General features: G+C 38.1%; 1 protein-coding gene across 1 annotated transcript in view; it reads right to left on the reverse strand.

Annotated features, from left to right (window-relative positions):
• Window positions 1-25982, reverse strand: part of DPYD (dihydropyrimidine dehydrogenase) — a 931708-nt gene that overhangs the window by 129148 nt on the left and 776578 nt on the right. The window contains exon 20 of the mRNA XM_069598442.1: window positions 12782-12961. Coding sequence (XP_069454543.1) covers window positions 12782-12961 — 180 coding nt within the window. The remainder of the gene's footprint in view (window positions 1-12781; window positions 12962-25982) is intronic.

Genomic DNA, 25982 nt, shown 5'->3' on the forward strand with positions numbered 1-25982 from the left:
AGCCAAACATCCTGGAATGCGAAGTGGGCCTTCAGTTCAGTTCATTTCAGTTTAGTTGCTCAGTCATGTCCAACTCTTTATGACCCCATGAATCACAGCACTCCAGGCCTCCCTGTCCATCACCAACACTTGGAGCTCACTCAAACTCATGTCCATCGAGTCAGTGATGCCATCCAGCCATCTCATCCTCTGTTGTCCCCTTCTCCTCCTGCCCCCAATCCCTCCCAGCATCAGGGTCTTTTCCAATGAGTCAACTCTTCGCATGAGGTGGCCAAAGTATTTAAGAAACATCATTACAAACAAAGCTAGTGGAGGTGATGGAATTCCAGTTGAGCTATTTCAAATCCTGAAAGATTATGCTGTGAAAGTGCTGCACTCAATATGCCAGCAAATTGGGAAAACTCAGCAGTGGCCACAGGACTGGAAAAGGTCAGTTTTCCTTCCAGTTCCAAAGAAAGGCAATGCCAAAGAATGCTCAAACTACCACACAATTGCATTAATCTCACACTAGTAAAATAATGTTCAAAATTCTCCAAGCAAGGCTTCAACAATACATAAACCATGAAGTTCCAGATGTTCAAGCTGGTGTTAAAAAAGGCAGAGGAACCAGAGATCAAATTGCCAACATCTGCTGGATCATCGAAAAAGTAAGAGTTCCAGAAAAACATCTATTTCTGCTTTATTGACTATGCCAAAGCCTTTGACTGTGTGGATCACAATAAACTGTGGAAAATTCTTCAAGAGATGGGAATACCAGACCACCTGACCTTCCTTTTGAAAAATCTGAATGCAGGTCAGGAGGCAATAGTTAGAACTGGACATGGAACAACAAACTGGTTCCAAATAGGAAAATGAGTACGTCAAAGCTGTATATTTTCACCTTGCTTATTTAACCTATATGCAGAGTACCTCAGGAGAAATGCTGGACTGGATGAAGCCCAAGCTGGAATCAAGATTGCCAGGAGAAATAGTAATAACCTCAGATATGCAGATGACATCACCCTTATGGCAGAAAGTGAAGAAGAACTGAAGAGCCTCTTGATGAAAGTGAAAGTAGAGAGAGAAAAAGTTGGCTTAAAGCTCAACATTCAGAAGACTGAGATCATGGCATCTGGTCCCATCACTTCATGGCAAATAGATTGGGGGACAGTGGCAGACTTTAGTTTTTTGAACTCCAAAATCACTGCATATGGTAACTGCGGCCATGAAATTCAAAGACGCTTACTCCTTGGAAGGAAAGTTATGACCAACCTAGATAACATATTGAAAAGCAGAGACATTACTTTGCCAACAAAGGTCTGTCTAGTAAAGGCTATGGTTTTTCCCGTAGTCATGTATGAATGTGAGAATTGGACTATAAAGAAAGTTAAGCACCGAAGAATTATTGCTTTTGAATTGTGGTGCTGGAAAAGACTCTTGAGAGTTCCCTTGGACTGCAAGGAGATCCAACCAGTCCATCCTAAAGGAAATCAGTCCTGAATATTCATTGGAAGGACTGATGTTGAAGCTGAAACTCCACCTGATGTGAAGAGCTGACTCATTTAAAAAGACCCTAGTGCTGGGAAATAGTAAAGGCACGAGGAGAAGGGCACTACAGAGGATGAGACTGTTGGATGCCAACACCGATTCAATGGACTTGAGTTTGCGTAAGCTCCAGGAGCTGGTGATGGACAGGGTGGCCTGTTGTGCTGCAGTCCATGGGATCGCAAAGAGTAGGACACTACTGAGCAACTGAACTGAACTGAACTGATTGATGCAACAGCCCACAGGCAGGTCTCTAACCATGGATTTTTCATTTTAAGTTTCCATATACTTGTTGATAAGATTAAATTATTTCAAATAATTCCAGTTTACTTTAATAAAGTATTATATATATATTCTGGTCACAAGTTCTTTGTGTGATACAAGTATTATGGATAGTTTCTCCAATTCTGTCAATTAAATTTTCATTTCCTTAACTTGCTTTTTGTTGAGCATAAGTTAATTTTGATGAAGTGCAACTATTAATTTTTTTCTAGTATGTTTACTTTTTTTTGTATCTTAAATAAAAAAATTTTCTTATCCCAGAGGATATTTACCTACATTTTCTTTAAAAATTATATAGTATTGTTTTTACTTTTATATCTGTGATATATTTAAAGTTACTTTTGTGTCCTGTGTGAGGATAATACGAAGGTTCATTAAATATCTATATCTATATATGGTTATCCCTTCATTCCAGCTCCATTTATCAAAAAGTCTTTCCTTTCTCCATTGTATTGCTTTGGTGTCTTTGTCAAAAATCAATTGAGTGTATATTTGTGGGTTTACTTCTAGATTTTCTATCTGTTCCATTGATCTATTTGTCTGTCCTGACACTAAAACACACTTGCTTGACTACTCCAGATTTATAGAAAATCTTGAAGGCAGAGAGATCAAATCTTCTAAGTATGTTCTTTTCCAAGATTCTTTTGGTTACTGTTGGACCTTTGAAATCCAATATAAATTTTAGAATCAGTTTGTCAACTTCTACAAAAACATGTTCTGGGATTTTGATTAGGATTGTCATACAGCTACAGATCAATTTGAAGAGAATTGCATCTTAGCATATCTCTCTATTGACATTTCTTCATTAAGTTTTTCAGCAATTCTTTATAGTTTTGCAATTTGTAGTTTTCAGTGGATAGTTACTGCACAAATTTTAATTTGTTCCTAAGTATATTGTCACCCTGCTTATTTAACTTATATGCAGAGCACAACATGAGAAATGCTGGACTGGAAGAAACACAAGCTGGAATCAAGATTGGCGGAGGAAATATCAACAACCTCAGATATGCAAATGACACCACCCTTATGGCAGAAAGTGAAGAGGAACTAAAAAGCCTCTTGATGAAAGTGAAAGAGGAGAGTGAAAAATTTGGCTTAAAGCTCAACATTCAGAAAACGAAGATCATGGCATCTGGTCCCATCACTTCATGGCAAATAGATGGGGAAACAGTAGAAACAGTGTCAGACTTTATTTTTTGGGGCTCCAAAATCACTGCAGATGGTGACTGCAGCCTTGAAATTACTCCTTGGAAGGAAAGTTATGACCAACCTAGATAGCATATTCAAAAGCAGAGACATTACTTTGCTGACTAAGGTCCATCTAGTCAAGGCTATGGTTTTTCCTGTGGTCATGTATGGATGTGAGAGTTGGACTGTGAAGAAGGCTGAGCGCCAAAGAATTGATGCTTTTGAACTGTGGTGCTGGATAAGGCTCTTGAGAGTCCCTTAGACAGCAAGGAGATCCAAGCAGTCCATTCTGAAGGAGATCAGCCCTGGGATTTCTTTCAAAGGAATGATGCTGAAGCTGAAAATCCAGTACTGTGGCTACCTCATGCGAAGAATTGACTCATTGGAAAAGACTCTGATGCTGGGAGGGATTGGGGGCAGGAGGAGAAGGGGATGACAGAGGATGAGACGGCTGGATGGCATCACTGACTTGATGGACGTGAGTCTGAGTGAACTCCGGGAGTTGGTGATGGACAGGGAGGCCTGGCGTGCTGCGATTCACGGGGTCGCCAAGAGTTGGACACAACCGAGTGACTGGACTGAACTGAAGTATTTAGTAGATTTTGAATGCTATTGTAAGTGGCATTTTAAAATTTAATTTTTGGGTTGTATATATAAAAATACAACTGACTTTTGTATATTGTCTTTATCTTGTGAAACTCTGCTAAGTTCATTTATTGATTTTCAGTTCCAGAGAACAGAAAGGAGAAATAAGAAGTCCTTCTTAAATGAACAATGCAAAGAAATAGAAGAAAACAATAGAATGGGAAAGACTAGAGATCTCTTCAAAAAAACAAAATATCAAGGTATATTTCATGCAAGGATGGGCATGATAAATGACAAAGAGAGTAAGGACTAAACAGAAGCAGAAGGGATAAAGAGGTGGCAAGAACACACAGAAGAACTATACAAAAAAGGTTTCAATTACATGGATAACAATGATGGTGTGATCACTTACCTAGATCCAGACACTCTGGAGTGTGAAGTCAAGAGGATATTAAGAGGCACTACAATAAACAAAGCGAGTGGAGGTGATAGAATTCTAGCTGAAAGCTATTAAAAATCCTACACAATGATGCTGTTAAAGTACTACATTCAATATGTCAGCAAATTTGGAAAACTCAGCAGTGGCCATGGGACTGGAAAAGGTCAGTTTTTTATCCCAAAGAAGGGCAGTGCCAAAAAGTGTTCAAGCTACCGTACAACTGTACACGTTTCACACGCTAGCAAGGTTATGCTCAAAATTCTTCAAGCTAGACTTCAGCAGTATGTGAACTGAAACTTCCAGATGTAAAGGCTGGGTGTGGAAAAGGCAGAGGAACCAGAGACCAAATTGCCAAGATTCCTTGGATCATAGAGAAAGCAAGAGAGTTCCAGACAAACATCTACTTCTTCTTCATTGACTATGCTAAAGCCTTTGACTATGTGGATCAAACAAACTATGGAAAATTCTTAAAGATATGGGAATACTGCCTCACTTGCCTCCTGAGAAACCTGTGTATGCGGTTTCAAGAAGCAACAGTTGGAACTAGACATGGAACAAAGAACTGGTTCAAAATTGGGAAGGGAGTATGTCAAGGCTATATACTGTCACCCTGCTTATTTAATTTCTATGCAGAGTACATCAGGCGAAATATAGCCTGGATGAATCACAAACTGAAACCAAGACTGCTGGGAGAAATATCAACAATCTCGGATATGCAGATAATATCATTCTAATGGCAGAAAGTGAAGAGGAACTAAAGAACCTCTGGATCAAGGTGAAAGAGGAGAGTGAAAAAGCTGGCTTAAAACTCAACATTCAAAAAACTAAGATCTTGGCATCTGGTCTCATCAGTTTATGGCAAACAGAAGGGGAAAAAGTGGAAGCAGTGACAGATCTTATTTTCTTGGGCTCCAAAATCATTGTGGACAATGACTGCAGCCATGAAATTAAAAGACTCTTGCTCCTTGGAAAGAAAAACTGACAAACCTAGACAGCATTTTAAACAGCAGAAACATCACTTGGCCAACAAAGGTCCATATAGTCAAAGATAACATTTTTTTCCAGTAATCCTGTATGGATATGAGAGCTGAACCATAAAGATGGCTACATCAGGAAGAATCCTTTTGAATTGTGATGCAGAAGAAGACTCTTGAAAGAGCCTCTTAGACAGAAAGGAGTTCCAATAAGTCAGTCTAAAGGAAATCTACCCGGAATATTCATTGAAAAGACTGATGCTGAAGTTTCAATATTTTGGCCACCTATTGCAAAGAGCTGACTCTTTGGAAAAGATTCTGATAGTGGGAAAAACTGACGTCAAAAGGAGAAGGGAGCAGTACAGGATAAGATGGTTAAATAGCATCACTGATTCAAGACATGAATTTGAGCAAACTTTGCAGGATCAGAAAGCCTGGTGTGCTGCAGCCCATAGGATCTTAAAGAGTTGGACACAACTTATTGACTGAACAAGAACAAAATAGTGTTTTTACAGGTGCTTTACAAGTTTTATGTATACAATATTACTACCTGCAAATTAAGACAGTCTTCATAGTCTTTGTTTCCAATTTGGATACCATTTATTTCTTTTTGTGTCCTTATTGCTGTAGTTAGGGCCTCCAGTATAATGTTGGATATAAGTAATGAGTGTAGATATTTATGCCTAGTTCTTGAGCTTAGGGGAAGTTGATTTTTTTCACCATTACATATAGTATGAACTATAGAATTTTTATACATGCTTTATCAGACTGAGGGTTTTCTTCCACTAGGTTTTTATGATGAGTAGTTGCTGGATTTTGTCAAATGCTTCTTCTGCCTCTAAGGACTTGTATATAAAACATATATAGAATTCCTAAAATTTAATTTAAAAAGTCAACCCAATTTTTAAGTAGGGGAGAGAACTGAACAGACTCTTCAGAGAAGAAGATATATGGATATGTAAAAAGAACACAAAGAAGTGGTGAACATCATGAATTTTCAGGGCAATGAAAATTAACATCACAGTATGGTACTCCTATACATACACTAAGATGTTTAAAATGGAAAAGAAAGAGAATACTAAATGCTGGCTGGAATGTGGAAAAACCAAAACACCCATCTGCCATTGTAGGAGTGTAAAATGCTGCAATCACTTTGGAGATCTGTTTGTAGGTTTCTTATAAAGCACACACATTACCTTATGATGCAGATATTACACACCTGGATTTTACTCAAGAGACGTAAAAATTTGTAATCACAAAACCTTTTATGCCTGAATGCCTATTTCAGATATATGTATAATATTGGAGAAGTGAACATAGCCCAAATGTTGATTTGAATGAATACTCAAATTGTGGTATATTTATACAATAAAATATTATTTCCCAATAAAAGTGAATTGCTTTACAGCCCCCCCAAAACATGGATGAATCCCTGAAACACTGTATTGAGTGAGAATAACCACACAGAAAAAAGCATACATTATGGAATTCTAGTTGTATCATGCTAAAGAATATGAGCAAACTAACTTGCTTTTGAACTGTGGTGTTGGTGAAGACTCTTGAGAGTCCCTTGGACTGCAAGGAGATCCAACCAGTCCATTCTGAAGGAGATCCGCCCTGGGATTTCTTTGGAAGGAATGATGCTGAAGCTGAAACTCCAGTACTTTGGCCACCTCATGCGAAGAGTTGACTCATTGGAAAAGACTCTGATGCTGGGAGGGATTGGGGACAGGTGGAGAAGGGGACGACAGAGGATGAGATGGCTGGATGGCATCACTGACTCGATGGACCTGAGTCTGAGTGAACTCCGGGAGTTGATGATGGACAGGGAGGCCTGGCGTGCTGCGATTCATCGGGTTGCAAAGAGTTGGACACGACCGAGCGACTGAACTGAACTGAACCTATGTTGATGGCAATTAGTGTTTGCTTCTGGTGGTAGGAAAGGCAGAGAGATAATGACTGGGAAAATGTAGAAGGAATCCAAGAGGTGTTGGTAATGTTGTGTATCTTGATAGATATAAGGATTTTATTGGTGTTTTGTTGGCCAAAACTCATCAAATGGTTTATTTAAGATCTGTCCATTTTTATGTAAATTAAACTTCAATTTGGAAAAATGAAAAGCACAAAAAAATAAATAGCATGAAGACATAAAACTTGTAAAGTTTTTAGTAAACAGGAGATACCACTGTTATTATGAGGACTTTTGCGATAGTCATGCTTATGACATTATATATTCCTTGTGGATGCTTCTTTGTTTCCTGTATTGAAAAACATACCAGAGACAAGTAAATAGATAGACATCTACATATAAAGCACCACAACTAGATAGCAGTAGTTTTATAAAATCATATTCCTTTTGATTTTAAAAACATGAGAATGATGCATCTGGTCGTATAGATGCACAAATTTTGGTTTTTATCATCAAAATAAAACCTTGTATTATGAATCACTATACAAGCACCAGACAGTGTTTCTGATTTTATCCTAATGAAAGCTTTTTAATGAGTACACATTATGTTCACTTATTAATATCACTGATAGGTATTTCATCATATTTTAATACCTACTGAAAGTAATTTGGCACGTTTACTGTTTTCTTCTAAAATGCTTGCTATTCTTGAAAGGGCCTGGCTGGAATTTTAATTATAAACTGGCTTTCTTTTTTTCTTCTAAAGAAGGACACCACAGATAGTCTGTGCAACTTAATTCTATAAACATGGAGCATTGTGCGAGGTGCTTGAAAATTCAGATATAAATGAGACATGATCTCTGTTTTCAAGAAGCTCATAATGAGCTCAGTGATGGACAAGAAGTAATATAACTAGAAGATCATCTAATAACTGCAATACTCGTTATATGAACAAAAGGCTGAAGGAGAAAAGTGAAAGTGAAAGTCACTCAGTTGTGTCTCTTTGCGACCCCATGGACTATATAGTCCATGGAATTCTCCAGGCCAAAATACTGGAGTGGGTAGCCCTCCCCTTCTCCAACCCAGGGATCGAACCCAGGCATCCTGCATTTCAGGCAGATTCTTTACCAGCTGAGCCATAAGGGAAGCCCAAGAAAACTGGAGTGGGTACCCTATCCCTTCTCCAGGGAATTTTCCCAACCCAGGAATCAAACAGGGGTCTCTTCCATTGCAGGCAGATTGTTTACCAACTGAGCTATCAAAGAAGCGACTCAATTTTCCTAGAGGGAGAGGAAGACAGTCATAGATGACTTCACAAAGGAAGTGACATTTAAGATTTTTTAAAAAAAAAGAGTGATTAATACATCATTCAGCAATTCAGCTACCACGCTGTTGCTCCTACATGATGAACATTAGGTCAGGCACTGGCACACAGTGTGGTCTAGACCCTCAAGAAGCTTATACTCTAGGTACGTGTTGCCAATTCTAGAAGGAATCAAGGTCACTCACTTGCATAGCTCATTCTTTTCACTCTGGCTTCTTTCCATCTCATTTTACTAGACTCATACACTATAAAAGACTTTTAAGTTCAACGTTACTATTTTTCTTTTTTCATTTTTGATGTAATGGGGAAAATGATGGCATAGTAAATATCGACTGTTAGTTCTACCACTTAGCTGTTTTCTTACAACATTTATTTATTCCTTCATTTACTTATTCAAGCATCATTTATTAAGCCCTTACTGAGTATCAGTGGGTATCCAGGAATTGGGATACAAAGGGGAAGACTGTCTGGCAGAAGAATCAGAGATGCAAAAATTCAACTGCTGTGTGATACTGGTTGCAACTCAGATGGAAGAAGGAAAGGAGAAATTAACCCTGGTCAGAGAGGTCAGAGAATAACTCAAAGAGAAGAGGATGTTTTAATTACTCTTTAGTGAACTGGAAAGACTCCAGATGTAAAGAATAGCAGGTGAAAATGCACACAGACCCCAAGCAATCAGCTGTGTTGTCCTGTGTTGTTTTCTCTCAAGGGCTCTTGCTTAGGAATTCTGCTTTTATCCTAAGCACAGAAAAGTGCAGTAATTTCCTTCCATGCTTTCTGATTGTAAAATTTTGTTTGTTTTTTTTTCTTTTAGCATGCAATTTTTTCCATGTTTCTCAAGCAAATAATCGCAACATAATTCTTATTTTCACACCTTAAAATGCCAAATATTAGCATTTTATTTTCTAATGTCACTAAAATATATACTTCGCCTCCAACTCTAAAGAAGAATTTGTGGATAAAGATATAATCGCAGTTACATTTTCATTTAAGTATTCTTCACAACACTTTATCTAAAATACTTAGGGCGAATCATATTTCAAAATTCAGAAACTTTTTTGGACTTCAGCAAAGAAAAATGGTACATTTACTACATTATACCTAATACCTCCAGCAAGATGCGAAGTGGCAACCTGGACTCAAACACATTAGTCTCTCTGCAGTAAACATGCAAATGTTCACTCTAAGAGGAATAAATAAAGATTATAAATGGCCTCATATCAGTTCAGGCCAGGTTTGCTGCCAAATGAGTTATGTGAAACATTTGGTTACAGAGTTTTTTGGGTTTCAGAATTGTTAATGAGAGAATGCGGACTTGTGGTTATCCTCATTTTATAGTTTAAGACACAGATTTAGAGAGATTAATTAACTCACTGGAGTTGCTTAGCTAGTAAGTGAGGAGGCCTCATAGAAACCCCACAGGCTTACTCTGAACTCTGCCAGTAACCACTGTCCCACATGCAGCAAGCAAACATTTCACTTTTATTGAGCTGCCAGGTTTCTGCCAGGTAAAGAGGGAATTAAGGTAACTGAGTATAAAATAAAAGGGTTTGGCTACAGATGCCCCTCCTTTTTTGATGATACTGTGAATAGTTTCAACTTCCTAATCCTCACAGACATCCTCATTGCTGACTGTTTGCATGGACTCTGGATGTCATGCCTTTGAGAACTGTCTCTGTCCTTACAATTCTTCTTGCTTATGTGTCTTTGATCCAACAGCTGAACTATCTCCCTGGCTCCTCAATGGGCATGTTCAACCACTGGCCATTCAGAACCCAGCGTGTTGCTTCTCTGGATTTCCTCTCCCTATTCTCTATGTCATTTCTCTTCCAGCTCAAAATCATTTCTTACCAGCTTTCTCCCACAAAAGAGGCTTGTATTGTGTCCATCACTATCTTCTCAGTCTCTGACTGTATTCAGCTGCTATTCTCTTCATTCCTCTTGGCAACATGGATCTTTGTGTTCTTCCATCAGAATCAGGATGTTAAAATGCAGATTCCTGGATGCACCTTTGACCAGTTAAATCGGGATCTCTAGGAGTGGAGCCGGGGAATCTACACTGTCAGACGCATGCCACATGGTATTCAAGCACCATGAGTTCGAGATCAACAGCTCTGTGGTGTAGCAGAGCTATGACTGCCCTTCCTATGGAATCTACTCTCATGCTTGCAGGCACAAACTTATACAACTTGCACCATAAGACCAGAGCAAACTATAAATGCCTGACTTCTTGCTCTTCCAAAATCACATGAAGAAACATTGCTTGGGAAGTTTAATCAATTAATACGTGAGGCATGCATTAGGGAGAATATATTAAATATACTAATTACTTGAAAGATAACATGACTAATTTGGCCAAATCCTTGTTTCCATGGCTCAAGTCTCATTTTCCTCCATCTTCAAACACTGTACTGTAATTGGTTTCTTCTAAATTTCTACTCTAATTTATTCTAGCCTGACCTCTGAGTGAAAGATTAAGTAGAGTAACAATTATACTTTCCAAACAAATTTTTTTCCTGTCTAAAGAAGCCAGCTACTTCTAGCAGGGCTTTTTAAAAGCGTCTACATCTTCTCTTGTTTCCCTATAGCATGAAAACATGGTAAGAAGCAGCATCCTACTCTTTTAGCTAATGAGACTATAATATGAATTACTGTCAAAGATACACACACATACACACACCAGGAAAGAACAGCTAGGAAGCCACCTGTACTGTGGACCCAGAGTGCTTTGATTCACTATTAGGAATATTAACCTAAAGGAGATAGTCACCTATTGTTTGAGTCATGTCAGCCCTCACCGGAGACTCTGGGGCATAGATCTATTTACCAGACCATCTGCTTGTTCTTCAACTTAGTGCTGAGAAATGAATTAGTAATACAATCACATAGGCAAGATCTTCTTCTTTTTTTTTTTTTTAACAAATGATAATACTGGAAATTACACTTACAATTTTGATGAAGGCTGGGCTTACCAAAATAAAGTCTAAACCTAGATTCAAACCATCTGAAAATCAGTTCCACTTATGTTATTGACACAAGTGTCTCCATCATTCCCTATCTTTTATTTGAATATGTAAGTTTTGAAATGAGTGTGGAAGTCCTTTAGAGACAGAATGGCACAGTGCAATGCAGCCTCTCCCACTTCAGCTCTCACGATGACTGCATACATTTGAGACAATGCTTTGATAGATGGTCATAAACTATCAAAACTATCATGTCAGAAACAATTAACTTGATATATTTACATTGCATGAGCGTAAAGTTATTTATAATTTTTTTTTTAGTTATGAACAACCTTGGGATATTGACGGTCATTGATAAAGGCATGAACACTCACTGTCTAAATACTTTCAGACTCAGTTTATGATAATATGATTAGTTACACTAATAATACTGCTTAGGCACAGTCTTGCTAATTATAATATTATAAATATTAATGTCACCCAGCCTTTCTGTTTGATTGCCATTCATGGAGTCATTATCACGATATTTTCCTGGAAACCAGCAAGATTTTATTTTCCCCTCCTTTTATTTTTGATCACTGGACTTGTAGTCATTCATACACATTAATCTATAGGAAGCTCTTATTTTTGGCTGTCTGTTCAGAGAAGAATAGTGATATTTCCAATTAAAACTAGCCAAATGTATATCATTATATGATATTTCTCTTATTCTTTCTGAGTCCCTAACCATGCCATCGAAAGCACAGAACCCAGGGTTTTTGTTTTCCATTCTTTTTCATGTGACCTGTTTCAAGTTAAGATTCATTTGAATTATTAAATGCTTCCTTAAAGAATCTTTTTATACTTGCCTCTCTTTTTTTAAGTTAATTATTGATGTAGTGACAAGCTGAAAAGACTAAGAATTATAATTTTTTCCTCCCCTCATTCAGGACTCAAGAAACGTCTTCTGACAATGGTTGTCTATTTAGAATAATACAAAGGAAATACAAAGGCAAAATACTGAATGTTGTTTCAGAAAAGATTTGCTAAAATCACTGTATTATACAAAATGTAAATGTAGTGTATATTTCTTTGAAAATAGCAGTTAGAGAGAAAGTTGGGACATAACCTTTTGAGCCCAGATTTAACCACACACATAGCAGAAGCAGTTACAAAAGATACTGATTAGATTTTAATTTTAAAAACTTTATCATATTATTCAGGGCTCCAGTGATTTGATTGTCTGAAAATAGAAAGGTAATGTTATAATTTCCAGAGCTGGTTAAAGAATAAAGAAATCTCCAGCCTCCCACTGGAAAGAATGCCAGTCATCACCACAGTAAGCAAGAATTTGGAGACATTTTACACTATAAACTTCAATCTTTCTCCTTTATATGACCTTGTGTTATACAGGTTTCATAAAAATATAGCTCAGAGACCTGTCATATAGTTGTAATCAAGGCTCCTTCAGAATGATTCTACTACGCAATCATATCCAATGGGGCATCTGTGTTTCCCCTGTTAGTAGGGTGGGTGGGAGGGCAAATAAGACCCAAAATGGAAAATGAAAAAGCCAGAGTTCTCAAGGACAACCCAAGAGAGGTGACCACATACCTTTCTCACAAGTTCAGCAATACAAGGAACTGGTTTCCCTTTCTGGTGACTCCTCGTGGCTGGACTCTGCCCATCCCAGTCCTGTAGTTCTTCAATGCTTTTCAGATAAAGCAAGGCTTTGAGGCCAGTGCAGTAGTCTTGGATGACAGTGAAATCCTGATTTTGAATAGCACTGCATACCTAGAAAAGGTAGAGCAACCAACAGAATGTCAGTTCAGTTCAGTTCAGTTCAGTCACTCAGTCCTGTCAGACTCTTTGAAACCCCATGGACTGCAGCACACCAGGCCTCTCTGTCCATCATCAACTCCCAGAGTTTACTCAAACTCATGTCCATTGAGTTGATGATGCCATCCAACCATCTCATCCTCTGTTGTCCCCTTCTCCTCCCACCTTCAACCTTTCCCAGCATTAAGGTCCTTTCAAATGAGTCAGTTCTTTACATCAGGTGGCCAAAGTATTGGAGTACCAGCTTCAGTCAAACCAAGAGCTAATTTTCCAAACAGACTCACTTTTCAGACAGTCAACACAATTTATTTTATATGCCAGGCACTGGTCTAAGCATGACATGTCAGTCATTGCCTGCAGAGGATGGGAGTGTTAGGGAAGGAAAAACTGCCAAGAGGCACAGGGAAACTTTCAGGGAATATGGGTACTTTCATCAGCTTGATGTGGGGATAGTCTCACAGGTATATGCTTATTTCAAAACATCAGACTGTATACTTTAAATATGTGTAAAGTGTTAGTTGCTCAGTTGTGTCTGACTTTGCAACCCCATGCCTGTAGCCCTCCAGGCTCCTCTGTCCATGAAATTCTCCAGGCAAGAATACTGGATTGGTTTCCATTCCCTTATCCAGGAGATCTTTCCAATCCAGAGATTGAACCCAGGTATCCTGCATTGCAGGCAGATTCTTTACCTTCTAAGCCACCAGGGAAACCCTTAAATATGTGCAGTTTACCGCATGTCATGTATAGTCAGTATGGCTGTAAAAAATTAGGTCCAGTAGGTAGAATTTCCAAGGAGTTAAATTCAGCACAACATAAGAATGAACATTTTAATCTCTCATTTTCTCTCTGTTAAGATGTACTGCTTGGAGGTACATGTCTGGGCTGGTCATGTACCTTGTTTGAAGGTGGTCATGCTGGGCTGGAGTGCTCTCATCAGTTAACTCAGCCCTCAGGTACCAATGCCTACCTCTTCAGCCTCATATGTTGTTGTTCTTCTTTGTACTCACTATGCTCCAATCACCCAGGTCTTTCCTCTTTCCCTCAGATTTGCCACATTCCTTCTTTACCTTGACACCTCGTAAAACCTTGCTGCCTGGAAGGCCTTTGCCTTTTACACATGGCTGACTAACCCCCCAGCTTCAGTCTCATGGGAAATATTGCTTCTTCAAGGAGGCCTCTAGGAGCTCCATATATGGAGCTACAGGTTAAAGCCTCCTTAACTCATACAGTTTTGACTTCTAACTTTTGCAAGATTATTTGATTGACAGCTCCCTTCCCTGATAGTCTGAAGCTTTAGGAGGGAAGAACCTATATTTATTTTGGACAACGTATTATCCCCAGTGACTAGCATAGAGTTTGTCACTTATTCGGCTCTTAATAGAGATAAGTTTAATGAATGCATATGCAGGGGAGATTTTTTTGTTTTGCATGACCATTTGTTAGAAAATAGAGATTTAATTCTAGAGTTAAGAAAGGCTGAATCTGAGAAATTAGGATCCTTCTAAAACAACGTATTTGGGAGTCTGTTAGGATTTGAGTTAGAGCTTGAATTTAGTGGATTTAGAGAAACACTTCCAGATTGATTACTTACAAAGATAGTTCTCCAATTTTTATACTACACATAGACTCCAGAAACTCAGTTACATTTACTCATTGCTGGTAGGATCTCTTCATCCATATGGCCCACCATCACTTAAACAGAAAATTTATCACCTAGAATTCAATGACTCTCCACATCCATATTTCAAATCAATCCAAAAACACAACCATCCAAACAAAAGTAAGCAAAAAAACACTCATTTCTTGCCTATCTTTCCAGATGTTAGATCCTTAGCATATATCATAGTGCCTGGTGATAGCAGCCAATAAAGAAGCTCCAATGCTTTGGCCACCTGATGCAAAGAGCTGACTCACTGGAAAAGACTCCGATGACAAAAAATTTAGGCCAAGAGGAGAAGGAGGTGATAAGGATGAGATGGTTGGATGGTATCACAGACTCAGTGGACATGAGTTTGAGCAAAATCAAGGAGATAGTGACGGACAGAGAAGCCTGGCGTGCTGCAGTTCACGGGGTTGCAAAGAATCGTATACTACTTAGCAACTGAAAGACAACAACAACAATGAAAACTCATGTCATATGTGAATGTAGATGAGGAAATACCTGAAAATAGAAGGATAAACCATCTTCTATTTCAAGGTCCCTTAAAGCCTTCTGGGTGTTTAATTAATATATTTCATTACAATCCTCATGCCTAGCACACCACCAGATACTTAGCTGTTGCTAGGCTGGTTGAGAAAAGTTACTGAAAACACACTGAGAGCCTCTAGAATAGCGAATGGGAACCAGATAGAAACAGAGAAAGGGCAAGAAGTATGTATACCTAGCACTTCTCAGCAAAGAGTGGTAGTAATTTCACGATGTATATATAAAAAGGCCAAATGTGGGATTCTGGGAATAGAAGCATTTAAAATGAAGGCTTATGGAAGACAATGAAGGACACTCAGAAGAGACCCAAGACAGCATCACCCAAGATGTCAAATGCTGCATGAAGGGTCCATAATCTCAGAAGTGAAAAGGTATCATTAAATTTATCAATCAAAAGACATTAGCATTTATGGTGGATAATTTCTGCAATAGGGCAAAAGCATGTTACGATGAATTGAGGAGTGGATGAGGATTGAGGAACTGAAGATATGAAGATGGAATGATCTGATGAGAAGTTCGGCTCATGTAAGAAAAAGAGTAGAGCTAGTGGTATAAGTAGGAGAATTTTGTATACTATTTTTATAAGGATGAAAATGGCTATGTTTTAAGGGAATGTGGCCATTTTCTATTTCAGAATAAAACAGAATGGCTTCTTTATATTAAATTTTTGTCAAACTTGGTTGAATGATGATGTGGTAAGAATAAAACATTGCAATATATAACATGAGGTAGGCTCTTACTATGGGCCACATACTCTGTTCAACACTTTTTAATGTGTTATATCATGAAGTCCTCAAAATAACACTAAGAGGTAGGTTTAATTTTTAGCCCTATTTTACAAATGAGGCAAGTGAGATGCAGAGACATTAACTGACTTGTCCCAGGCAGGCCACATGGTTAGAAAGTGGATTATACGATATAATTCATGACCATGCAGGCTAAGGTGACTTAGGTATAGACATTCACAGCAGAAAAACTTTTCATTTAATGAAAATTATTTTTTCCATGAACCAAAACCATGCATATATATTTTAAATGGTCAATTATCTTCAATCCAAATATAACTATTGTTTTGAAAAAACTGATACTAGTAGATAAAAACTGTCAATGTCTTCATGTTTTATTGACTTCTTACTTGTATAGTATGAGTAAGAACAACAAGCCAAAACCAAAAGCAGAAATAAAAACCTTTCATTTCCTATTGTGAAGGGCTGTATGTTACCACAATGCAGGAAAGAACATTGAATAACTAAACACAGACAAGAATACTTTCTAGGAAGTCCATTTATATCACATAAAAAACCTGTTTCTCAGGAAGAACAATTTAAGCATTAATTAGGCCTGTTATAGCTTTCTTAGAGTTGTTTTCTTTTCAAAACAATGATAAAGAACATCATTATAATCTCCTCCACGGGATTTTTTTTTTTAACTGTAAAAGCCAACTGATGCTTTACTTAATCTTCTTTGTTCACTGTGACATTCTATTTTTTTTTTGTAGTATATGCTAATGGGTACACTTTTACTATAGTCTTAAAACATTTACCCATGTGAACATAGAGATCAGATTTTGAAAATCACATCATGTCATGTAATTTATAGGATGTTCACGATTGCTGTGAAAACCTGCAGTTGAAAGGACTCCGAAAAGGACTCTAGCCACGTTGCAGTGCATGAATAATCGTTTAGTCTTAGTCCTCCCTAACTTTCCTGGTGAGAAGATACAGAAGCCACTACTTCCCTTAATCCACAATTTGTATAGAGTGGACTCAACCAAGTGGTGCCAGAGGGAACGGGGTGACTTGTGTATTTTAACTATGGAAGATCACATGGTACTAAAGACTAAAAAGACCTCCTCTTTTTCCCACCCTCTTGTATGCTCTTTATTCTACTGGGCTTACATAATTGGGAGCTGCATTGAGCATGTGAAGAGAACATAGAACTTGAAGAGGGAGGCGAGACTACCAGCTGGTGACTGAACATGGCTGGGATGGTGTGCTATGCTGGAAACCCTGGACGCCACCATTGGGTCAGAGGGGACCACTTCAGACATTTTTCATCATAAAGCAACTGTCACACTATTAATATACTTTTCTAAAATAATTTAACTTTTTTCCCATAAGAGTAAACATTAATTTTCTGAAAGAATTTCTGGTAATAGAAACTTTTAGATTGCTATCTCTTTGAAAAATGTGATATATATATACACATACATACACACACATACATACATACACACACATACACACACATATATTATCAGAGGGTCTTATTAAATTGTAAATTCTGTTTCTGTAGGTTTGGAGTGAGTTCCAAGTTCCAAGTTTCTGCCTTTGTGACAAGCTTCCAGGTGGTGCTAAGGTTGCCAACTACACTTAGAATAACAAAGATTTAAGCACCGGAGAAGGCAATGGCACCCCACTCCAGTACTCTTGCCTGGAAAATCCCATGGATGGAGGAGCCTGGTAGGCTGCAGTCCATGGGGTCGCGAAGAGTCAGACATGACTGAGCAACTTCACTTTCACTTTTCACTTTCATGCACTGGAGAGGGAAATGGCAACCCACTCCGGTGTTCTTGCCTGGAGAATCCCAGGGATGGAGAAGCCTGGTGGGCTGTCGTCTATGGGGTCACACAGAGTCGGACACGACTGAAGTGATTTAGCAGCAAGCATTGGTAGGGATGAATTTCTTCTTATCTTAGAAATGCCTTCTGCAAAGTAGATTTCTTCCAGACAAATAATTTCCTGCTTTTTATTATTAGACTGCAATATTTTGGCCCTTTAAAGCTCTACTTATAATAATGTTATATGTGAAAACACAAGAGTAGTTTTCTGATGAAGCAGTAATGAGACTGGAAATAAATCTTAGGATGCAAGCACACCACAGGGAACAGGGCTTTGTCCATGGGATTTGATGCTCAGAAAATGGATTTGCTCAGAAAGGTGCCTTGTTCTTGCCTAACCTGCACTGAGGGCTTTATCTCTATCTCAAAGGTAAATGGTTCCTTTTAAAACTCCAAACATGTAGCTGCTATTCCTAAATGGGTGTATTTTATATGACATCTCTTAATTGTTTGTTTAACAGCTCTGATTAGGACTCTTAATAGCTGTTAACATGTTTGCTCAGTATAATTTGTAAGTTCTTTATGGTGAAGGCTGGTTTATCTTTCTTCGCAGCAGGGCATCAGGTGCCATTATAAGGATCATTGCCACCATTAATTATTTCCATAAGCGTGAATCTCCCTACAGTGAGCTGTTCTAAATAGGGGCCCTTGATTCTCAGCAGGGCCAGCTGTATGCAGAAGCTGAGTATGTGGTGACCCCCTGTGAAGCATGATTTGAGGTGTGCCATAAAGTTCCCATGGCCACCAAACAGTCCCCTCCAGAGGTCTGACACAGTGCCCTGAATTTTCACTTTAGGTGCAGGCACATTTAATTGGAGCCTGTCTATGTAAAAATACCTGGGAGGTGACAGAGGGTTGCTGGGTGCTACTCCTTTCTCACTATTTTTCATTAAATGAGATTACCATATTAGTAGTAAATTACCTATTTACAGTGGTCTATATGTTTAAAATCTCCTTCACATACATTGAGAGAAATTCTCATTACTCAATGCAAAGCTACAAATTAGGCAGGTAAGAGGATAGTATCAATATTTGTGCTTTAACAATGGAAAGAGCTTGAACTTGAAGAACTATTTCTTAAAATCTAATTAAGTGGTTTTTATGCCAGATCAAGTAGTATAGCCTAGGGGTTAAGCGTATGGCTGTAGAAGTTTGGCAGAATTGGGTTTAAACTACATCTTAGCTGCCTAAGTATGTGCAACTTTCTTCACCTAAAAATGGAGATTGAATATTATGCACATAGGAGAGTAAAAGGTAACATATTTATAAGCACATAAACTAGTGAAAGTGAAGTCGCTCAATCGTGTCTGACTCTTTGTGACCCCATGGAAGGTAGCCTACCAGGCTCTTCTCTCCATGGGATTCTCCAGGCAAGAATACTGAAGTGGGTTGCCATTTCCTTCTCCAGGGAGTCTTGCTGGCCCAGGGATCGAACCAGGGTCTCCCGCATTGCAGGCAGATGCTTTAATCTCTGAGCCAGTAGCCAGCACTTTGTAAGCTAGATTGGCCCCCAAAATAAATTTCATAACATGTATAAATCATCATAGCATGAATTAGGCAGAATATAATTTTTTAAATCTGTATTTTTGTGGTCTAATGCAGTAAAAGGTCATGGATATTATTCTTATTTGCATTAAGCAACAATCTCAGAAAAAACTTAGGTCTTGTTGTCAAAAGACATGTTTGAGACCCAGTTAAGTGCTTCAGTAGCTGTGGGACTGAAACTAGTCTTTGAGCTTTTTGAGTCCTCCTCTCCCACCTTCCAGTTTGAAAACACTAGATGATGATATCTGATTCATCACTGTGAGGATGAAATTACCTCATGAAGGTGGAACTACTGTGGAAATTGTAGTATTATTTAGACAGACTGGTATTAAGCTCCAGTTTTCATCAAGTAATCAAGAAGTTAAAGGGCTTGGTGGAGGTCAAAATGGAAACTTTTGCCTGTAAAGAATAAGCCAAAGTCCTTGAAATGTAAAAGACAATGTACTAGAAAACAAGCAAACAGAATTCAAACTGGCTTAAAAATACTAACCTCAGGCAACTAATTTGGCAAAGAAGAGTTCCAGAGAAGTAGAACTGTGGGGCTGGCATGGGTTTTAGTGTAGCGGAGTAGCACAACTTTCAAATGATATTTTGAAATGCCAAGATTTTTAAAATAGGGATCTTAGAGTATTAGACACAATTCAGATAAACCCATGATCATAATGATCCCTTTTCATTCTTACCACATAGATGGACAAACTACACTCCAGGTCTCAGAAATGTGTGCCACCACACTGCAAAATATACGGTTACAATTTAAGTCCAAAGTAGTCTCAAAGTTTCTGTAAATTCATTAGTAAGAGGAGTATTGGAGAGTAATTACATTTAAGTAAAAATGGAAATTATGCTGCAAGGCTTAACACATACCAAAATAATAAGAGAGTCTTCTGTGGTTGGAGGAAGTTTAAGAATATTCCCATTAAACAAACCATCAGTGAAACAGTGAATAAGAAGGATTATCTACTGAATTCTTAAAAGATTTCCCAAAAAAAGAAGGAGAAAAGTGATCCTATGATTTCCCTTTACCAATCCATTTTGATAAAGGGTTAATCTGTTTAAGCAATGTAAAACACCTGCAGTATTTTCATAGTGCTTTATTGTTTTCAAAGACAAAAGGGAATTTAGATATTTCTTTTTGTCACAGGTTAGGAGTCCAGAAAGGTTAAACTGTCCATAGGAACACACAATTGGAGGCACTGTTGGTCTTCTCACCCAGTCTGAAGTTTTCTAGCTAAGGCACTGACTTTTAATACCAGCACTTAGTCCATGTACCAATTCTAAGAGCAAGACAGAGAAGGTGCTATTAAATGTTTAGTTGAGTGAAGAAATGGAAACTCAACATTGAATGCTATGTTCCAACTCAAAAGATTAGTAGGTGATAGAATCAATGGTCAGATTCAGGTCTTCAGACCTCTGCTTTTATCTTATTTCTATAAATTCCAAAATTCTAATTGTAATGTCTTCCAGAGTTAAATATGCTCATATTTGTGATTTTCATAAGAAGCACATTATTGAAAAATAATTTCAAATTTATTATTTAATGAATAATGTCAGAAATCCACAGATCTGTATAAGGATCTTAATAATTAGATGACTAGAGCAGGTTTACTATTGAAACTGGAAAACAGATCTCTATTGTTGTTGGCTGAAAATGCAGTTTCCAGCTCCATCTGTCCACACCCACTGATTAAAAACACCAGATTTTCTGAAGGCATGGAATCAAGTAATTCCTCACTGAATTGGGTTCTGACCAGTACTGATAAACATGTATAAAATTACAGTGTACTTTTGAAACTGGGGCACAATACATACTATTGAAGTAATAATTCAGAATAATAATATCCCCCTATGTGGTTTTGGTACTACATAAACATGGCACTGCTTACTGGAATTCATGAATAAAACACCAAAAATTATAATTTTATAAAGCTATAGGTGAAAAGACAGCCCCTGGAGACACACAGTACATAGGGAGCTAGACAGGGATGTATTTGTATATCCACATAAAACCACAAATCTTAGTTGTTCTATCACATTAGTTTCCATTTGTTGGAGCTGTACGACATCAAAGTTGTGATGTCCCTATATATTGCATTTAGCAGTAATGTAACAGACTATGTGAAGAAATCAAAGTGAGAGTTTCTAAGTAGTTTCCTGGCAATTGAGACAGCAGGCTCTTTCATCTGCTCTGTAACTGTAGCAATGCATTGATTTAAACTCCTTCTGAGATTTCAAATGCTTTTATACTCTTAGGTCTCTCAAGCAGCTTTTTTTTTTTTTCAAAGTGATAAAATTCTAGCATTCAACAGAATACCATTTTGTTTCCCCCAAAAGGAGAGGGCTTATTTCAGCTTTGTTACTAACCTGCACAGGATCACTAAGTAAAATAGCTGTCCAAATGCCATCCTATTAAGAAATCTGGCTTTGGGTTCAGTTTTCTACGTTCTGACCGTAGCAAATTGGAAAGGAGGCAAAAAGGACAACAAACAAATAGCCCCACAAAAATTGTTTTTTTCAGTTTCAACTCAGGAAAAGTCTAATGGATAAGAAGCTAAGCTTATTAATTTTTCCAATTAACTTCTACTCATTGATAAATCCTAAAGCTATAAGAGTCACTTTGTTTTGTATATTCATCTATTTCATTGTAGATTACATTATTTATCCTCTTATCTAATCCTTAAAATTATATATTTTCTGAAAAATTCTAAGTGTCTAAATACCTCCTTTTTCCCAGTCAAGAATGAATTTTATGGAGCTTGAAAGGTTATTTTTCAATGTCCATCTGTGGTCATTCTTTTTCTGATGAACTTCTTAACCCACAATTCAGCTGAATACAGACCAAGAGTATGAAGTGTTTCCATGGTATTTTATACTGGGATCCAGACCACCTTTGCCAACCAGAATATATTCATCTATTCTCGAAGTATTTTCTCAAAGGCAGCACAGGTGATGGGTCACCCACTTGACTGTTATTCAGAATAGCACGTGGAACTGATCTTACTCATACTTTGTTGATGACACAACTTAACTGAAGATGGCCTGGGCTGATTAATTCCTCATGTGAGGCCACTTTTTTTTTAAAAATGCCATGTCATATGGCATGTGGGATCTTAGTTCCTTGACCAGGGATTGAACCTGTGCCCCTTGCAGTGAAAGTGCAGAGTCTATACTGGAGCGCCAGGGAAGTCACCAGCCTCAGCTGATTAGTCAAAGGGATATGCCTTGCAGATGAGATTTCCTCTGTTCCCCTCCTTGTCTCACCCATTACAAAGTCAGTTCCAGGTGAACTTAGATCTCAATTATGACCTGAACCAAGAAATAATAATAAAAAGAACCATACAGAGACACAGCACCTCTATTTGCCTTTTATGAGGGGCTAGAGAAAAAATGAGTGAACCAGGCACAACATGCAGAGCCAAAGAATGGTGACTTCTGTCCTGCCTCTTCAAGACACTACTGTGATGACCCTGCGTCCTCACAGACATAAATACAAGGCTAAAAAGACTGGGGTAAGACCTGGAGTTTTCTGTACATCAGGGTCTTATGCAGCCCATTCTTTGGTTAGGTGCTATGGCTGCAGTTTGAGGAAGCTTGGTCACTTTTGCTTCAGAAGCAGTAGATTTTTCTACTAAAAAACTTCTCACCATCCTGGGCTATTGCTGCAGTGCAGCATCAGTTACCACAGTAATTTTCAATTACTCCGCGGCAGCACAGGTGGTGGTACAAGGGTTTCATGTAGCATTGTGCAAGCTCAGCACCTCCCATGATCAAAGTGGGGCAAGAAAAGGAAACTAAATATCTAAACAATAGCTGTCAGATGACTAAAATCCTTAATTTTAGGCAATCTCTCTTTTTAAACAGTCAACACAGCTGTGAAAACTTGACTTACGATATCATTTACTAAAATACCGCATGGGGTTTGGATGACAGAAAGAGAATAAGTCATAAAGCCAAGAAAGGAAACGTCTATTGGGCAAATCATCCCATGGAAATTTTTTTCTGAACCTTGAAGATGAACAAAGGTATGTGGATACTCAACAATATAAGCAGACATTCATCATTCTAAGAAAAACGGACTATTTGACTGCAGCGAGAAAAATGTTAACCTGAAAATTAGCATATTAAATAATACTGTCCCCTTCTGAACTCAAAGGATTCATAATTCAATAGTTGATTTTATGCTTAATTTATTATTGGTAAAAACACAAATTTGTGAGAGTGGTCTGTAACTATTATCAGTGAGTCAAGAATCTTGACTGAGTTGCCTGTGTAGTCTGGGACAGAAAGTTAGACAAAGTTCAGCTGATTAAGAGTAAGTACTTATGAAAGGGAAAGTTTCTCAGCCATGTCCGACTCTTTGTGACCCCACGGAATGTAGTCCATGGAATTCTCCAGGCCAGAATACTGGAGTGGGTAGCCTTTCACTCTCCCAGGGTATCTTCCCATCCCAGGGATCAAAGCCAGGTCTCCTGCATTGCAGGTGGATTCTTTACCAGCTGAGCCACAAAGGAAGCCCAAGAATACTGGAGCTTATCCCTTCTCCAGTGGATCTTTCCGACCCAGGCTGATTCTTTACTGAGTTATCAGGGAAGACCTAAGTACTTAAAAAGTGCTATAGAAAAAAATCCTACCAATATCCAGGTTAATTTAATGAAAGCACTTGTATGTACTGATGGAAGGTTGGAAAAGCAAAGCAAAAAGGTTTATATTTTTTAAAAGAGGTGTTCTTTTTACACATTAAAGACCTAAAGACAAAGAGCATTAAAGACATTCTTAATTCCTTTACAATACAGCTGGAAAACATGAGGCACACAGAGTTTGTGACTTTGTGGAAAAATCAGGGAAATAAACTGAATGCTTGGGTTTTTAAAAAATTATTATTAATTTAAGGAAGACAAGAACCTAAAGACAAAAGGCCTGGCTTTCAGCTTCCAAAAATGGATCATTGGAATATGGTTACAGATGAATAACTGAAATGATCAAACAAGCAGTTTTATTTCTGCATTTCTCACTAAAAGGGCATATATTTTATGATGTGTGGAGTATGAGAATTAACCTGAGGGAAAATTACCAACACCATGAAAAATCCTAGGCTGAGGGTTTTAGGATACTCCAAGGTGATCATATGATTTACCATCAAAATTGTGACATTTGAGGGTAAATGGGGAAATTAGTAATGAAAACTCCAGGACAATCAGCATAAATTAAAACTGTCCTGGAGAAGTCTAGGTCTATGATTTTCTTCTTAGATGGCTTTCTTCCCTGTGTTTATATTGGAGGGAGATTTTTACTTATCCTCTTAGAACGCATTCTAAAATGTTTTGTTACTTTTGGCTTGGTTAAATATTCTGGTCCTTCAGGTACTTATGCAGACCTCAGAACAAAACACTGGATTGAAGTCACACGGCCTTCAATGCTTAGGTAGGATTTTGGAATCTTGGATACCTGATCTGATCTAGAGAAGCCGAGGTATAAAGGGGCACTCTTGGCTGCCAAGGGTCTTTTGGCATAAAAAGAACTCAAGAAGTACAGAAACAGTAAGGACTGTCTTAAATCTGAATCTTGTAGGCCAAACAAAACCATCCTTAAGGGTGGAAAAATCTGATGTACTTTGCATATTTAATAGTCTGTTCTATTTTACTATCATTTCCTTACACTTTACCCAAATTCTTTTAGGCTTACTGCACTTTAAAATTCACTTAATAGTTAGTACATTTCAAGCATTGTGCTTAAAAAAGTTCATTTAAATATCACAATAACACCATGAAATAATTTTATTATTTTCTTCAATAGACAGATGGGAAACAGAGAGTCTGATTGGTTCAAAATTGGGAAAGGAGTATGACAAGGTTCTATGTTGTCATCCTGGTTATTTAACATATATGCAGAGTAAATCATGAGAAATGCCAGACTGGATGGATCACAAACTCGAAGAGCTGACTCATTGAAAAAGACCCTGATGATGGATAAGATTGAGGGCAGGAGAGGAAGAGGATGACAGAGAATGAGATGGTTGTATAGCATCACTGACTCAAAAGACATGAATTTGAGCAAACTCCTGGAGACAGTGGAGCATGGAGGAGCCTGGGGTGCTGCAGTCCATGGGGGTCACAAAGCATTGGACCATGACTTAGTGACTGAACAACAACAGGGAGTCAGAGAACTAAGGACCTTGATTAAGATCATACAGCTAATAAATAGCAGAACAAAAGTTCAAATCCTGGGTCTATCTGCTTCTACATCCCTTTCTCAAAATTCCTGTGTACTCTTGCTTTTCTGTTGTAACCACTACAATAACTCATGCAGAAACAGGGATAAATAAGTAACTGTGTGTGTGTGCGCTCAGACGGGAAGGAGTCTGCATGCAGCTCAGGAGACCTGGGTTTGATCGCTGGGTCAGGAAGATCCCCTGGAGAAGGGAATGGCAACCTATTCCAGTATTCTTGCCTGGAGAATCCCATAGACAGAGGACTCTGGCAGGGCTACAGCCCATGGGATCTCAAAGAGTCAGACATGACTGAACGACTGGCACACACATATACATATATTATGAATCTATTTATCTATCTATCTGAAATAGAACTCTTGTGAGGACTGTATTGAAT

Source organism: Ovis canadensis, chromosome 1 (genome assembly GCF_042477335.2).
Source record: "Ovis canadensis isolate MfBH-ARS-UI-01 breed Bighorn chromosome 1, ARS-UI_OviCan_v2, whole genome shotgun sequence".
Classification (NCBI taxonomy): domain Eukaryota; kingdom Metazoa; phylum Chordata; class Mammalia; order Artiodactyla; family Bovidae; genus Ovis; species Ovis canadensis.